This window comes from Mya arenaria, chromosome 4 (assembly GCF_026914265.1).
Source record: "Mya arenaria isolate MELC-2E11 chromosome 4, ASM2691426v1".
Classification (NCBI taxonomy): domain Eukaryota; kingdom Metazoa; phylum Mollusca; class Bivalvia; order Myida; family Myidae; genus Mya; species Mya arenaria.
Window position 1 is genome coordinate 26,158,154 of NC_069125.1, and position 17,033 is coordinate 26,175,186.

The window sequence follows — 17,033 nt, forward strand, 5'->3', positions numbered from 1 at the left end:
CTTCATTTCCGAAGACGTCTAATTTATGGCTCCCTTATTTAAATATACATGAAACACATGCATATAAATTAACTGGTTCATAGCGGCGCAACGCAGTGTCTCTTTGGAAGCAAAACAATCATTATTATCATGTCTGCGTAATTATAATCAGCGTTTTATCTTCTCAGTAAATAAATAATATTAGCTTTTAAATAGCAATGTAACTGTAGAATATATTTAGTTTGTGTTTAAAATAGTGCCTACCAGTTTTGGAATTACATATGGCGTTGCCATTTTAGGATTTCTAAGATCTTGTCGTGTTAGAATATTAATGGTTGAGTGATCAAAAATATAAGATATCCACTGCCAGATTGCGCCGCCTTATATACTCGACAGTCGGTTTGGATTTTAGGAATTAGGAATTCTGACCAATCAAAAAGTCTTTAGGAAATTACCAGCCAATGGCATCGGTGCTTGGAATTCCTAACCCTAGAAGGCAGTACTTCGGTCGAGCAAACAACAACAATATTATGCATAAATATCGAGTTCAACATACAAATATTAACAAAGGGCAGTAACTGTCGTCATGGAAATATCAATTTAATGCTTTGTGACCTTGGTTCATTTGCAAAAGTCACAATCAAAATAATTTTCATAACCTTGGACTTCCGAGTTAGGAACGCGCGGATGTTACAAAATAGTTCAAATACATACCAGTTCAGAGTAATGCATCATGTGATGCATCTGTTGATTTACGATTTGCTATTAACAAATAACATTGTAAGACAGTTTAAAATTACATTAAAAGTTATAAATAATATTCATGTTCTGAAAATGAACCGATGTATCATGCCGCACTTGCAAGTTCCCAGGTCTCAAAATGGCGGAAATGACAGTTCCATGACAACTTTAGGAATTCCTAAAATCGGTAAATACTTCGAATAAACGTTATTTCACAAGATAAACTATGAATGATTACTTGCATACATTTGCATTGTATTATATTATTTGTGGATTAACATGTATACATAGTGTTTATGAGAATGAAACAGCAATTAAAGATGCACTTTTGCAGAGTCAGTTATTTATTACAATATAATATCAAGTTCTTTTATAAAATGTATAATTACAAAATGATCAGACTCTTTTACCAATATCAATGTTAGATAATGACATGAGAACATTAGGATTAGCATGATACTTTTCTGGAAGATATTTGGATCATAACTATTCTAGAAATTTCAAACAAGAAAAGAGTTGTTTATTTTAATGATATTTTATTTGACACATTGGCACTTTTCTATATCTAGAACGTTACTAAAGATTTGTATAAATATATCTTTAGTTAAATAAAACATCTACCGTAGTTTTCTTAACTACCAAAACTTAATTTAACAGCGTTTGTTTCTACTAACTTCACCATGCAAATCCTGTTTTAACAGTATAATACATACTCTATTTACAAGAAATAATGTGAGGCATATACTAACAAGAAGCATACGCTCAATGAGCTATTGAGCTAAGCTCCAACATGAAGAACTAACATACTTAACATATCAAAACATTACAAAGAGCTTTAACTGGAAATAAATCATTTAGTTTTAAATAGGCACACTACTGGAACAATTATTTACAATAGCCGTGTCTTAATATAGCCGTTCATAAGATTACAAACGTACAATATACAAGACACAAATATCTGTATTTAAAGTCGTGTATATGATAACAAAAAACATGAGCTCAATGAGATATTTTCCTATATAAATAACAAACATACATGACATATCAAAACATAACAAAGAGATTGTGACCTGGAAATAAAAGCACATAGTTTAAAATAGCTACAAATATTGGAATAAGTATTTACAAAAGTTATTCCTTATTATATCCATGCAAACAGTTACAAAAGGTAAGACGGGTTAGAGCACTACACACTGTGATAACATCATAGTTTTCCAAGCTGTACGACCAGTCCTTATGCGTATGGTTCAGCTAGTTAAGATACCATTGTAAAATGGTTAGTTCTTTCAAGAGTATAACTTAAAGGACAATCGATTAATCGTATATATTTAAACAGCAAAATTGTAAGTAACATTATATACATTATATACATGAGAATTACAGCATGGTCCTGAATGTGTAGTTGGTAAAAATATTATAATTAAAAAAGCTTGATAGGAAAAATCTTTGGAATGTATTGCTAAGAAGAGGTATTATATTTATCATAATTTAAATACTACTAGATTTTGCTGCTATTATCAGAAACAGTAGCACACATGGCTTGGTTGGAGGCATGGTTGCTCCCATGATTGGGTCAATCCTTACCGACAGGTAACCATTCAAATCTCTGCCCGGCCACTGTCCTGACAATATCAGCACCTACCATTGTTTTAGAATGTTATTTGAAAAATGCGAAGTCGTAACACGTAACACGAAATCAATGTACATGCCGAAAAATATGCCACATCTTGTCTAGTGGTTGTAGGCCATCCCACTGAAAATAAACCTACTTTTTCGTGGAGATTTAGGATAAAAGATATTCAGTGAAACACTTTATATTTCTCAATTTTTGCCTATTTTTAAATTATAAAAGAGTCATTGCCTGGTTGGCCCCACACAAAAAGAGCTCACCCTATATTTAGTTGTTCTTACTGATGGTTCATCTACACAATTTTCATATTTCAGAATAAAATTACATACGAAACCAAAAACATTTAAGAAGCAATTTGATGTATCAACAAGAGCTGTCGTAAGACAGCGCACACGACAACGCAACTTTGACTTAGAAGTGAATACAATAATGATGTAATATTACCAAGTTTGGTTTCTTTATGCCAAACCTAATTAGATATTTTCGATACATAAGGTGACTTTGATGCTGCCCTCCCACCAGCCCACCCGAACAATGACGCAAGTCATTTAAATAACTTGTTTTCTCTTTATGAAAATGTGGTTAAGAATATAAAAATGTGAATTTCAAAAGAAATTAAAATAAAATTAAAAAAATCAAGGGCCATAATTTGTATTTAGGGTTAAATGGAGTTATGTTTTTTTTGTTGTAAGATGGTCGTAAATAATTTTGAATTTTATTAAGTGCATTGAATGAAGGGTATAGATTTTTTTTTATTAAAATCCCAACTTGCCCTTAACTTTAACTTGCCTAAAACTTTAACCTAAGTCAATCAGGGGCCATAACTTGTATTAAGGATAATATGGAGTTATGTAACCCCATTGTGTGATGGTCCTGAACAACTGTGTAAACTTCACTGTGAAGTATTAAGTCAATTGAACGAAGGGTATAGAAGTTATTAATAAATATCCCAACCTGTCCAAACTTTTACTCAAATTCCATAGTCGATCAGGGGGCATAGTTTGTTTAAAGAATAATATGGAGTTATCTAACCTCATCATGTGATGGCCCTCAACACCTGTGTGAAGTATTTAGTCAATTGAAGGAAGGGTATTGGACTTATAAGTGAAAACCCCAACTTGCCCAAAAAAGTGAACCGGACGCCGATGCTGACGCTGGGGCGAGTAGTATAGCCCTCCTTATTCTTTGAATAGTCGAGCTAAAAACCTTTAGATTGAAGCATTTCTTCAATGCAATTTATACATCATAATAAAACATTTCTACACAAAAAAAAACATTCAAACATTTCCGTGCTGCCAATATTTGACACAAAGTTTATAAGAGTCTATATACATGGAGTACTGGCTACATTCACTAATAACTAAGCACACATGAATCGTTTACATGCATTAATATATCATCGTATCTTCCTAGATTTTAATTGTATCCAATTTTATAAGGAAAATGTGTAATGCACCTCTCAATATTATTAACAACAAAGCAAAAAAACTTGGAATATAGGGAAGGGTTTAGAGCCCCACTAGATAATGCTTTATACTAAATTTTTAAGCTCAATGCCTGATGGTTATGGGGAAAATGTGTTTTTCTTTATCACTAGCCTTGTCCCCCAGGCCGGCCACGTTTTTTTATTAACCAACATAGCTTGAATACATTTGCTAAATGATGACCTAAGAAACATTTCTGTACAATTAATTTTAAATCTTGCAGGTGGTTTCTGCGAAAAATATTATCAAAGTTTTTTTAAATATTCCAATACTAAGTCTCTTGGTGAAAACTAGCCTCGCAATCTGTTACTAATGCTTTTGAGTTTAGTCTTTAGTTTCGCCCCCTAGCCAGCCAGGAATTCCTCTCATTGTGCTTTACTATTGTACAAAGTTGAATTAAATGTCATCTATTAGTTTGCAAGTTATTCTTCAAACAAGGAAAAGTAACAAAGGGCAATAACTCTGTGATAATTACTGTTTAATGAAAATAAAAAAAAATAACTTCTTTAAAGATTGTTACCTACTGAAAAAAATGCTCTTGATCAAAAGAGTCTTTTGCTTTACAACATAGGCTTAAGCATTACAATTTAAGAGTTTCAAGTGGAGGTTTTCGTTAGGGATGTGCTACCTTAAAATACACGATAGGATTACGGTGCTTGTGCAACTGCACTTCCTCTCATTGCCATATATCTATACACCAAATTTTATTTCAATCCCATCAGTAGTTCTGAAGTTATGCTCCGGACAAGAAAAAGTAACAAAGGGCATTAACTCTGTAATAAGCCATAATAAAGTTATAGTTCTTGTACTCTGCACTTCCTCTCGTTGTGCTTAACCATTTAATTGAATTTCATCCATTTGTGTTCAAGCTCCATACAGGAAAAGAAACAAAGGGCAATAACTTTTATAAATTGAAATAGAGTTACATGTATTGTTCTTGTTTTCATTTAATCATCCGGACTAGGAAAAAAGCAACGGACCGACCCCCGACCAGGGTGACTCCAATATACCCAGTTCAAACTTTGTTTGTCAGGGTATAACAAACATACAAGCTATTGCATTTACATATTTATCAGAATTACAGAGTAGTAAAACAGTATTCTGAAGATAAGAGTTTATTTTCAAGATGTAAAAAGTGTAATTAAATAGTTAGTATATTGTCTTTGAATGTCAGAAGTCTTATATCACGGGTTTTCTGACATTCACGGTTTATCCAAGACGAAAAACAAAAGTTGACAAAATGATCATTCTGTGAGAGTGCAGCTGGTATGAGAATATATATGTAAAGACTCACATCAAGATTCATGTTATATACATCAACATACAATAAACAATTTGCGAAAAAATCGCAAAAATTGATTATATTAATCGGTAAAATATATAAAATTATCACAGATAACTTAATCAAACAGGATCGTGAATTATATAAACAATGTTAACTTATGGCTGGAATAATGAACAGACAGAGAAATCATTATTAGGCGCTCCCATTGAAAGCTTAAGCTTAGTTTCAACAAAACACTTAAACAAGAGTCTGATATGAATTTGAAATACAATTATAGTAAACCAGTCTTCCACATCACCATCTATATAATGAAAGTCTCAACATGAATATATGACAATAGCTCCATATATATTGTAATCAGCAATACATCTCAGTAACATCATAATACAATATTTAGTACATTGCAATACACAACAGCAAAGTGGACAACAACAAACAAATAAAATCTCCAGAAATTTAAATGCAAATCCCTGAAACACTTATTCACAGCCAAACACAATGACCCAAACAATGGAACTGAATGTCATAGTCTCAATAATCTCAAAATTGAAATCACACCAAAACATACAGCCCTGACATGACTATCGATAACACTTGAAGTGCATCAAACTGAAATCACATCAAAGCACACAGCTCTGACATCAGTCAGACATGAATTTCAACAAAAATAAACCAAAAACAGCGATACCTATAACAGTTAACAAAATGATCAATATGTAAAAAGAAATTACGGAATGAATAATTGAATAATTGCTTAACAAAACATAGCACGAGTATGGCATATCAGAACATAGTTTACAAATCACGGCTACATGTAATATGGCATAGTTCAGTTCCTTCCCCGAGTATGGCTTTTCTTGGAACAACCCTCATCAATAAAATGAAATTGTTTGTGCAATACAATTACATTTTTCATGCATTAACAGACTGTCGGTTCACCAAAACACAGCTATAAGGTAAAACAAGGGGGGATCCTCAACTGCTGTGTTGATATGCTGAAATCGTAATAATCAAATTATAAATTTAGTGTATATTAAAGTCACAAAACTGTTTGGCCAATGAACAGTATTGTAAATCGGTACATTTATATTATATGAGTACAAAGTCTTCATATAATAAACACAGCTAACATTCTGTATGCACGTATACTTTCAATAACAATGGTATCTAATCATAGATTCATGCACTCCGTTCTATATTCTTGAATAATTATATGGGAAGTTTTTTGAATGTACATGTATGGGTACTTTTAAACCAGCATGTGCCCTGACTATACAGAAACAGTGCTACAAGCAGAAGGGCGTGTTTGTTTTTCTCAGTTAAGCAAAGCAAATGTATTAGTCAGATGCACAGTGTCTTGTCATACATAATAATATTGTTATATATAACATGTGTACCAAGTTTGGTTTTAATATTTCTAACGATTTTTTTTTGCCACTAACGGTCACAAAGGTAGCACCTAATAGAATACAATGGCTCGAAGAGCTAAATATTACTCACTTTACTTCAGACTTGTCAGGTGTACCACCTTGCTGTAGTAGGTTGGCTTGGTTCACATCATCAAGGTTTTCTTGACGTCGTTTATCTTGCTGTAGTAGGTTGGCTTGTTCCTCGTCATCATGGTTTGCTTGACGTCGTCTATCTTGCTGTACTGGGATGGCTTGTTCCTCGTCAACATGGTTTTCTTGACGTCGTCTTTCTTGCTGAAGTGGGGTGGCTTGCTCCTCGTCATCATGGTTTTCTTGAAGTCGTCTATCTTGCTGTAGTGGGTTGGCTTGTTCCTCGTCATCATGGTTTTCTTGATTTCGTCTTTCTGGCTTTAGTTCGTCATCATGCTTTTCTTGACTACGATTATATTTCCAGCAGCACAGAAAAAAAGAATTCAAAACATTTTCATCAGATAACCAATTCCATTAGTTTAATTTAAGTGACGAAATGTTTCAAGACAAAGTAAATACTGAAGAATGTTCAGTTTAATGAAGTGTTTAACAATTTACTTAAGCTTTATTGCGATATCACCTTTCTGGCTTACATATGCTTGAATAAAACAAAACAATATTACAACACTTATTTCCGTAATTAACTACTCTTCCCCATATTCAAGAATGAACTCTGGTTTCTGGTTCATATTCTCATAATTCATTTACAAAACTGTCGCAAATGATATGTTCAAACATTAGGCAACATACGAGAAACAATAATTTAAAATATACACAAATGCGTCGAACAAAAATCGCCAACACAAATTGCCACGCACAGAAGAATAATGTATTTGGTTAGCATATATCTTTAGGCCTCATCCCGGGAACCAGTGTATGTTATGGTATACAGAGAATGCCAGAATGCGTCATGCCTTATTTATAAAAAAATATCTACCAGTCAATTTTAAAATTCTTTTGGACAAATTGTTACAAAATATTTTGAAGACATTGAACATTTGAAATAAATGGTGACTTCTGAAAACAAAAAAATGTAGAGTAAAGGTTAAAATTGAAGAACACTGACAAAATGTATATAATCGGTTTCATTCTTGAATGAAAGAAAAGCGACTCAAAATATTTTTATAAGCTCACTTGGCAATGGAAGAGTGAAATGAAAATGGTCCATTAAATGAGTAAGCTAAAACATGTATAAAAGTAAGAAGGCTTGCACCTGCTACACAAGTTTTGAAAGAATTGATCGATTCTTTTCCAAAAGCAGTAGGAAATCATGACAGCAGCAATTACTACGACATAGATCACTCCCAAAGGTATGATAATAAAACTGTCTCCGTCTACTTCAACTGAAATAAATTAATAAATTCCATATAGTCATTATAAATATTGATACCGATACAAAGACAATAAATATAGTTTGAAAGCTGCACTCTCACAGATTTACCGCTTTGACATTTTTGTATTTTATTACTTTGTCTTGAATTGAGCCATTTTTGCGTAAATGTCTGGAAACCAGTAAACTATGAAAAAGGCTGACTCAGATAAGATCGCAGTTTATGGTCCAAAACTATTGTTTTATGAATAAAAGCATTATGCTTTAAGGAAATTCAAATTTTCGGCCGTTTCCTTCGAACAATTGCTATCTGTTCGATTGCGAGTTATCTTGTATGACTGAACTGAAGGCAATGATGCCAAAATAAGCTGATTCTGAGACCAAAAAAAATACATAAAAATATCAAAACTCTCAATCTGTGAGAGTGCATCTTTTAATGTATATCTTTATTAAAATGGTTGAATAATTCTGAGATAAAATGTGCCGACATCTTTGAAGGAACAACTTCCAGATCATCAATAATAAGTCTCTTAATTAATTTAACTTGGAATTTTTGCTTTGTCTTTGTTAATGCTGGTTAGAAATATTTCATTTTACAGCTTCAAGAACTGCCATAGAGGACCATTTCCTGATTTATTTTCCTAAATGGATAACGCTTAATCTAACCAATTCTGATCTGATATCAAAGGAGATTAATACCAAGAGACAAAAATAGCATTTTTGTTAGTAAAAAATCATAAAATTTGAAGCTAAAAACTGTTTAATATCATTTTTCGAGTGTTCTCGCCAGCAAAACCCAATTGAAATTTAGGGCAGCTTAATGTTTAGAACAAAAGCGCTGCAGAGCGAATAATTACGCTTGTCTGTTAACGAGTCAAACCAGGGGAATTAAACATTATTAAAGTCAAAGTTATTGACCTTGCTATACATGTGTGTTTTGTTCATGGCAATATTTGTACTATGGCCATAGAACGACGCCATCAAGGACCATCAAGGGCCTGACATTACGTCAACCCTTTTCGTAGAACAGACAAGCTAATAAGCACAATCCTAATGTTTATACATGTATTTACAATAATAAATCACCTTTTGGAATGCACACAGTGTCTTCAGTTTCGTGACATGGAAATTTCTGCACCCATCCCTCAGTACAAAGTGAACAGTTCTGGCATGGTGTCACCTCGGAACTGATGTTGGAGAAGGTCTTCCCGTTAACACATCTCTCGCATGTTGTATCATTGTGACTCTTCGCTGTAAGTTATGAACATAAGTTTATCAACCGAAAAATATTTGTCTAATTTTGCAATATTGTTTTCGTAACAGACAGCCCTTGCTAACCATTTTAATATACCAAAATCATCTATACAAATATAAATTATCATCACATCACCATAACTAAACATGGAAAAATTGGCCAAGTCAAAAAAATAAGTTTGAAATTATATTAAAATGAACTTAATGTGGACAATAAATATAATAATTAATAAGTGAATTTCAAGAATCAAAATTAATATACTACTATCACAGATTTCAGGTTTAATTCTGCAGCTTTAGATATTAAGTGGTCAACTTGTTTTGTCAAATGAAAAAGCAGTATTTCAAAAGCTGTCTCATACATTCATATAAAAAACAGCAGCCAGCCGTTATTGATTTAGATTTGGTAAAACAGTAACTATAAACAATGGCTGACCCATTTAGACGGTAGTTTACACATGAACATGTAGACCACTAAAAATTTACAATTTTTAGTTGCATCGCATTGAACCCTTTATTTTTTTAAAGAAAATACTAACAATCTGTACTCTTTACATTAAACAATTCATTGTGAACAATGCTTTTTATTTTTTATATTTGTATGAATTATGCCCTCTTATATAGTGATAATGAAATGCATCCTCCAAATTTCTGAGTATTTCTGAGTGAATACAATTATACAAGTAGAATTTACAGTTTAAAGGGTCTTTGCAAATAGAAAACAGTAGATTTTTTTTTAATTTGAATGTGATTTCATGAAATGTGGATAATTAAAATGGTGAAGAAAGAGAAAAGTTATCTTTGTATTAAGTCTTCATTTTAAGCAAAATGTAGCCTTCCGACGTAGCATATATGACATAAAAGAAATTGCCAAACACGCAATTAATTTTATCAACGAGCGAAAAGGGGACACAAAACGTTTTTAATTAACCCAAATATTTTCCAGTCAATGCGTAAACACTTTTTCGATAATTAAAGCCTGCTTTGTTTACTTCCGGGAAACATCAGTTTTTTTGTATCACACAGACACTTGAAAACGACAACGATTTAATTAATGCTTTGAATCAAGCCTTTACTTGCGACCATTATTAGATCAGCATTTTCCCGTCATTTAGGTGCTTCAGCAATTAGGTGTCTGCATGGTCGAAACAAATAAGGTAGAAATGTGGACGCAGATATATTCAACCACAAAAATCGAACCCCTTTATTTAAGCAGTTCATAGCAGAATCGGCAAATACGAAAACCAAAAAGGCATGATGGTGTAAACGTTCAGAACAAAACCTAAAATAATGTTTTGGTGGCAGTCGTTCTCATGGTTGCTTAAATATTACTAACACTAACTTACTCAAATCTGAATAATAATATACCAAGCATAAACTTAAATAAGGGTGGGCACAAAATTGCACCCAAACTGTTTAAAGCTATTCAAACCACAGTGCTGATTTCAAATACATAATTCTTGAAACACATTCAAAAGCTCAATAAGTACTCAATTAGTGTCTTGAATTTTGATTTTCATCCAATTAAAATCTAAGTTATGAGTGGAATACTCAAATGCTTCAATTCTTACCTGGGGCACTGATTAAATGCACTGTCCGTTTTTTGGGGAAACCATACTGTGAAAATATTTATCATGTGAAAGTCATGTGATAAATATAGCGACGTTATTTTAAACGTACTGGGTAGACGAACCCAGTGGATTTTGAATTGGAAACATAGTCATAATCTGCAAAAGATAAATGTGTAATAAGAGATGTGGAATATCAGTAAATAAGATTCAATGCGTTGTACACAATGCTTTCAAAGTTTCGACAATTTTCCATTTTTTGCAATTGAATCATCTGGTGTCTTGTCTCTTTAAAGCTGCACTCTCACATATTGAAAGTTTAGACAATTTTTTATTCTTTTTGTCCCGGAACGAACCAATTTTTGCAAAAATATGAGACTGCTGCCAAAATTCAGATCGCATGTTTGCATAATTATGTTAAAACAAATGATGTGTTATGCATTTTTCTTAAGGCTTTAGGAACGGTTTTAGCCACAAATCATTAATTTTCACACGTAAATATGATCTTTGGTCAGCAGTTTAATATCACTGGTTTTCAGATATTTACTCAGAAATTGGGTCATTCGAAGACAAAACATAAAAAGTTGTCAAAACGGTTATTCTGTGAGAGTGTAGCTTTAAAATCAAACAGCGTTAGAAAAAAATGAACGTTTCTCATGTTCAGCCTATTTTTAAAATCACAAATCATTCATTTTCAAAACCTATATGGTATAACCAGGCATTTATACACTGTCATTTGTTAATGATAAAATAAAAGGGCACGTAACACAGAGTTATCACTTTTGAATAATGAATGTTATTTGAATGTACTGAATTATTTCGCATACAATGTTACATATGAATGGTTCTTGATGTGTTATTGTGAGTTGAAAGGCCCTCTCTCCTTTCTTCACTAATGAAGTGAGCGGTACTCATAGGCGCAGAGTTAGGATGAATACAACAAGATAATGTAAATGAACTAACTTTAATATCTGATTATTAGTATGACCAACGTGCAAAATAATTATATTTTAATGACACTAAGAGTATGTTGGAACTGCCAGGGCATTATGTCCTCAATCAGCATGCTATCAACCTTTTAAGAGGAAAACTAAACCGATATGCACTGATTTCATACAATAAATTACGACCTTGATCGGCAACACATTATTTTTTTTACTTTCCCTATGAATTACCTGTTTTAAGTAAAAAAAAATATCAATCTATTGACTCAGTTAATACATTACGCTGTGGTAAGCCACATATGAAGAAACAAGCATGCAAATTAAAATGATCGAATCAGAAATTATATACAAGTAAGGCGTCCGGTGCTGAAACAAACATGGATAAATGAGGTAATGTCAAATGTGAGTAATCTTTGATAATCGCGAGACAGTCAATCCTCAGCGCAATCATCATTATCGATTATCGAGTTAATACAACATCACAGGTGTAATATTTAACGACGCACCGGCTATCAAAACAAAGTGACACGCGATTCGCGAATTCCTAATACACACAATTATTTTGACATGTTTGAACAAATAAACGTCCTGTTTTGTGAGGTAAAATTACGTTGACAACTAACAAATTTTCTCGATTTTTTGTCCGGTATCCGGAATATAGGGGTTACGGATTTGTAGGGATTTTTTTGCATTGAAAATAGAAGGGGAAAACCGGGACACTAAAAAAAGTCCGGTATCCCGAGGATTCCGGTTTTGTGGAGATCCGGTTTAGTGAGTTTCCACTGTATTAAGGATATGGAGTTATGTAACCTCATTGGGTGATGGTCCTGAACAATTGTGTGAAGTATTAAGTCAATTGAATGAAGGGTATAGAAGTTATTAAACAATATCCCAACCTGCCCTAAAACTTTAACCTAAGTTCCACAGTCAATCAGGGGCCAAAATTTGTATAAAAGATAATATGGAGTTATCTAACCTCATTATGTGATGGCTCTGAACATCTGTGTGAAGTATTAAGTCAATTGAATGAATGGTATTGGAGTTTTAAGTGAAAATCCCAACTTGCCCTAAAACTTTAACCTGCCCTGAAACTTTAACCTAAGTCAATCAGGGGCCATAACTTGTATTTAGGATAATATGGAGTTATGTAACCTCATTGTGTGATGGTCCTGAACAACTGTGTGAAGTATTAAGTCAATTGAACAAAGGATATAGAAGTTATTAATAAATATTCCAACTTGCCCTAAAACTTTAACCTAAGTTCCATAGTCAATCAGGGCAATAATCTGTGTTAAGAATAATATGGAGTTATCTAACCTCATCATGTGATGCCCCTAAACAACTGCATGAAGTATTAAGTCAATTGAATGTAGGGTATTGGACTTATAAGTGAAAATCCCAACTTGCCCTAAAACTTTAACCGGACGCCGACGCTGGGGCGATTAGTATAGTCCACCTATTCTTCGAATAGTCGAGCTAAAAATGGTAGTGTACCTTTAACAGCTGAAATAGGCCTCAAATTCACAGGATCTGGGCTCCATTTCGCCAACCTTAATATTCAGCATATACTCCCTAAATTAGATAAAATAAAATTTCATTTATAGAATAAAAATTACCCTCATTTTTTAGGATTATGTGAAACGTTTTTAACAGAAAATATTCATAATGAATTGCTTCATATAACACATTACACTTTCGAGAGGCGAGACCGTTCCCATAAAAGGGGCGGCGGACTTTTAGTCTATATACAAGAACATATAAAATATAAAAGACGACATGATATAGAGTCTGCTGATATTGAATCGATTTGGTTAGAAATAATTGGAAAACATTTATTTGCAAATCGTTTTTAGTAAATTTTGTTTATCGTCCCCCAAACTGGAGTCAAATGTAGATTGACATGTATGACTCACAAGTGGGAATTGCCGATACTTGTAATGTAGAGTATTATATTCTTGGTGATTTTAACATTAATCAAAAATACGACAATACTAAATGGTCTGACTTTACCGTGAAATACGGATTGAAAAATATCGTTACAACACCGACTAGGGTAACGAAAATATCATCAAAGATAATTGACCATATTTATACAAATTGTATTAAAAACGTGCTTAACGTTCATGTTACACCATTGTCATTAAGTGATCACTTTCCAATATTTTTCACTAGAAATAAGATAAATAATTTAAAATTTTTGAATGAATTGATCACAAATCGATATCTTACCTATGTTTTAAGAATTCCAATGAACAATTATTTCAAAATGATCTTATTTCATCAGGAGTTGATATGATCGAAACAATAGCCAATCCGACCGATGCTTTAAATGTATTTTATTCTATTGTAAATCAAGTATTATCTAAACATGCTCCTATTAAGCAAAAAAAAGTAAAACATGATTTTCAACCTAACTGGTTTACTGATGAAATAAAAACAATGATATTTGAAAGAGACGAGCACCATAGAAATGGTGAACACGACAAATATAAGATATTAAAAAATAAAATTACAGCCTTAATTAAAAGAAGTAAGAAGGCATTCTTTAATCAAGCGGTGAAGGATAAATAGAATCCAAGCTTTATCTGGAAAAAATTAAAGGATATTTCTCATTTGAAAAAATAGCAAGATAATTTTACCGGAGCAACTACAAATTGGTGATAAAAAAGTTTCTGGAGGACTCAATATTGTTAATGAACTTAACAATCACTTTACCAATATATCAAATATAATAGAAAAAACGCCCTTTAAACCCGAACGTTTTAGTTTACTGAAATATTACCTAAACGTTAAATTAGGGCACAAAACGTTCGAATTGAATTATATATCACCACTTGAGGTAAAACAGATCATTGATAAACTTGATATAAGTAAATTAACTGGGATTGATGAGATTGGCCCAAGAGTAATTAAACATTGCGGTGACATCATCACTCCATGCATTGCGTCTATTATAAATAACAGTATCATGAACGGAATATTTCCAGACTCTTTGAAAACTGCACGTACGTATATTACCATTGTTTAAGTTAGGATGTAAAGATGATCCAAGTAATTATCGTCCAATTTCGATATTGCCAACAATATCAAAAATATTTGAAAGGCACAATCAAAAATATTTGAAAGGCACATTGCATAACAAGTCAAAGATTACTTCCATTCTACAAACATTATACACACTAAACAGTCTGTATTTAGGAAAAACCATTCCTGTTGTACAGCGTTAACAAGTTTAATAGATGCATGGGTAAAAGATATTGACAGTGGCAAAATTGTTGGTGCTGTCTTTCTAGACCTGCGAAAGGCATTTGATTTAGTTGATCATGAAATTCTACTACATAAATTAAACTTGTATCATTTTTCTGAAAATTCGATAAAGTTGTTTAAATCCTACTTATCTAATAGAAGACAATTAGTTAAAGTCGGAAACATACAGTCTGGCTTGCTTCCAATATCATCAGGAGTACCTCAGGAATCCATTCTTGGTCCACTGCTGTTTCTAATATATATATATATATATCAATCACATTGCGCTTTGTAATACGAATATGAACATTGCTTTATTTGCAGATGACTCAACATTGCATGAAACCAGTAGTTTATAAACACCATTGAAAGTAAACTACAACAACATCTTAATCTCGTTGTCGATTGGTGCCAAATAAATAACATGTCATTGCATCCATCTAAATCCAAGTGTATGGTTATCGGAACTATATATAAAACAAAACAAGTTAGTAAATTAAATCTTACAATCGATGGAACAGCATTAGAAAATGTGACTGTGCAAAAACAACTTGGAATCTATATAGATAATAACCTAAAATGGCGTCTGCAAATAGAAATCGTTTGCAAAAAAAATCTCACTTTTGAAACGTCTATTGTTCTACCTCAATGATGAGATGAAAAGTTTGTTTTACAATGCGTATATCCTTCCAATTTTAGATAATTGTTGTCATATTTGGGACAAAGGAAACTCAAGTTACTTACATAAAGTTAAATCCTTGCAAAATAGGGAGGCAAAATCATTCTTAAAATTCCTTAACGATCATCTTCAAACGGATTGTTACAAGAACTTCAGTGGCTAACGTGTACAGACAGGTGTAAATATCACTGTGCAACCCTTGTCTATAATACCCTTTATGGAAAGGCCCCCAGGTATATGTCTTAATTGCTAATCTTTGCAAATAATAAACACTATTCTCTAAGATCAACTTCAAAACAAGATTTGGTTTTGATACAAACACCGCGAACTAACTATTTCATGGATTATTTTCGTACTACAGTATGACGGTTTGGAATACTATTCCAGATGAAATAGGAAATGCAAAAAAAGTTAAACACAATTAAGCATAAATACAAAGTGCACCTATTGAAATGTGCATATCATTAGTTTCAAAAAGGTATATCATGTTTTCATTATCTTAAAGATTGAAATAACTTTTGTTTTATAAATTGTTATGTTTTATCGAGTGTCTGTCGGTGTGTACATGATGTATATTGAAATAACTTAAATTGTTATGTTAATTAAAAATGATTTTTATAGAATAATTATATTCAAAACATATATAGTTCTTGTATACAAATGTAAATGTGCGATGCAGATGTTTTATGATTTACCAAATGCATTTTGTTTTTGTTTGTTTGTTTTTCTTCATAGAAGGCCACATTGTAAATAAGATGTTGTTATGGTTGAACCTGTAATTATGTCATAATGTGTTTATACCTTCTCTAAATAGAGATATTATTATTATTATTATTATTATTATTATTATTATTATTATTATTATTATTATTATTATAACCGTAGTAAAAACCGTGTCAATTTTAATTTGATTTTATTATTTGTTCAATGCGTGTTCTTTTGTTATCAAATACAAAATAAAGCATTTTCCAAATGATATTTCTAGAAAATAATGTTTTTCATTTAAATTCTTCGTAAAACATCAAAAGAAACATGTAAACAAGCCGGCATTTAACAGAACATGTGCCCTGCTATATTTAGCAATAAAGTAGATCATAGTTAGATCACTACGCGCAGTGATTCACCAGCGCTCAATCAGAGAGTTGCTTTGTTGCGAAACTCCGCCTACAAAGGTCAAGAAAGGTCGACCGGTTCATGCAAAATAAACTCAATTTTTATCGTTCAGAAAATCAAGTACGGATGTAAATATTTGATTTTATACGACATACTATTACTATGACTACGACCAATTAGATCATTTAGGTGCATCACAAGGTGAATGCAATGCAACGCAAATTTAATATTTTAATGTTTGAGAAAACTTATAATGACAAACACCATACATATACTTATTTACCCAATACTGAATATCATACAAGCACGTAATAGTACAAAATATTGATTCCTACTTTTAA

At 32.3% G+C, this 17,033-nt stretch overlaps 1 protein-coding gene across 1 annotated transcript; it reads right to left on the minus strand.

The window, feature by feature from the left end:
- Positions 1 to 1,508: 1,508 nt before the first annotated feature.
- LOC128231893 (uncharacterized) lies at positions 1,509 to 15,148 on the minus strand. The gene is made up of 6 exons (XM_052945147.1): positions 15,089 to 15,148; positions 10,714 to 10,759; positions 8,975 to 9,139; positions 7,772 to 7,901; positions 6,620 to 6,964; positions 1,509 to 6,114 (listed from the first exon to the last, which is right to left on the minus strand). Exons 1-6 carry the CDS (start codon positions 15,110 to 15,112, stop codon positions 6,069 to 6,071), a joined length of 756 nt encoding a protein of 251 aa, XP_052801107.1. The 5' UTR covers positions 15,113 to 15,148; the 3' UTR covers positions 1,509 to 6,068.
- Between the last annotated feature and the right edge of the window lie 1,885 nt (positions 15,149 to 17,033).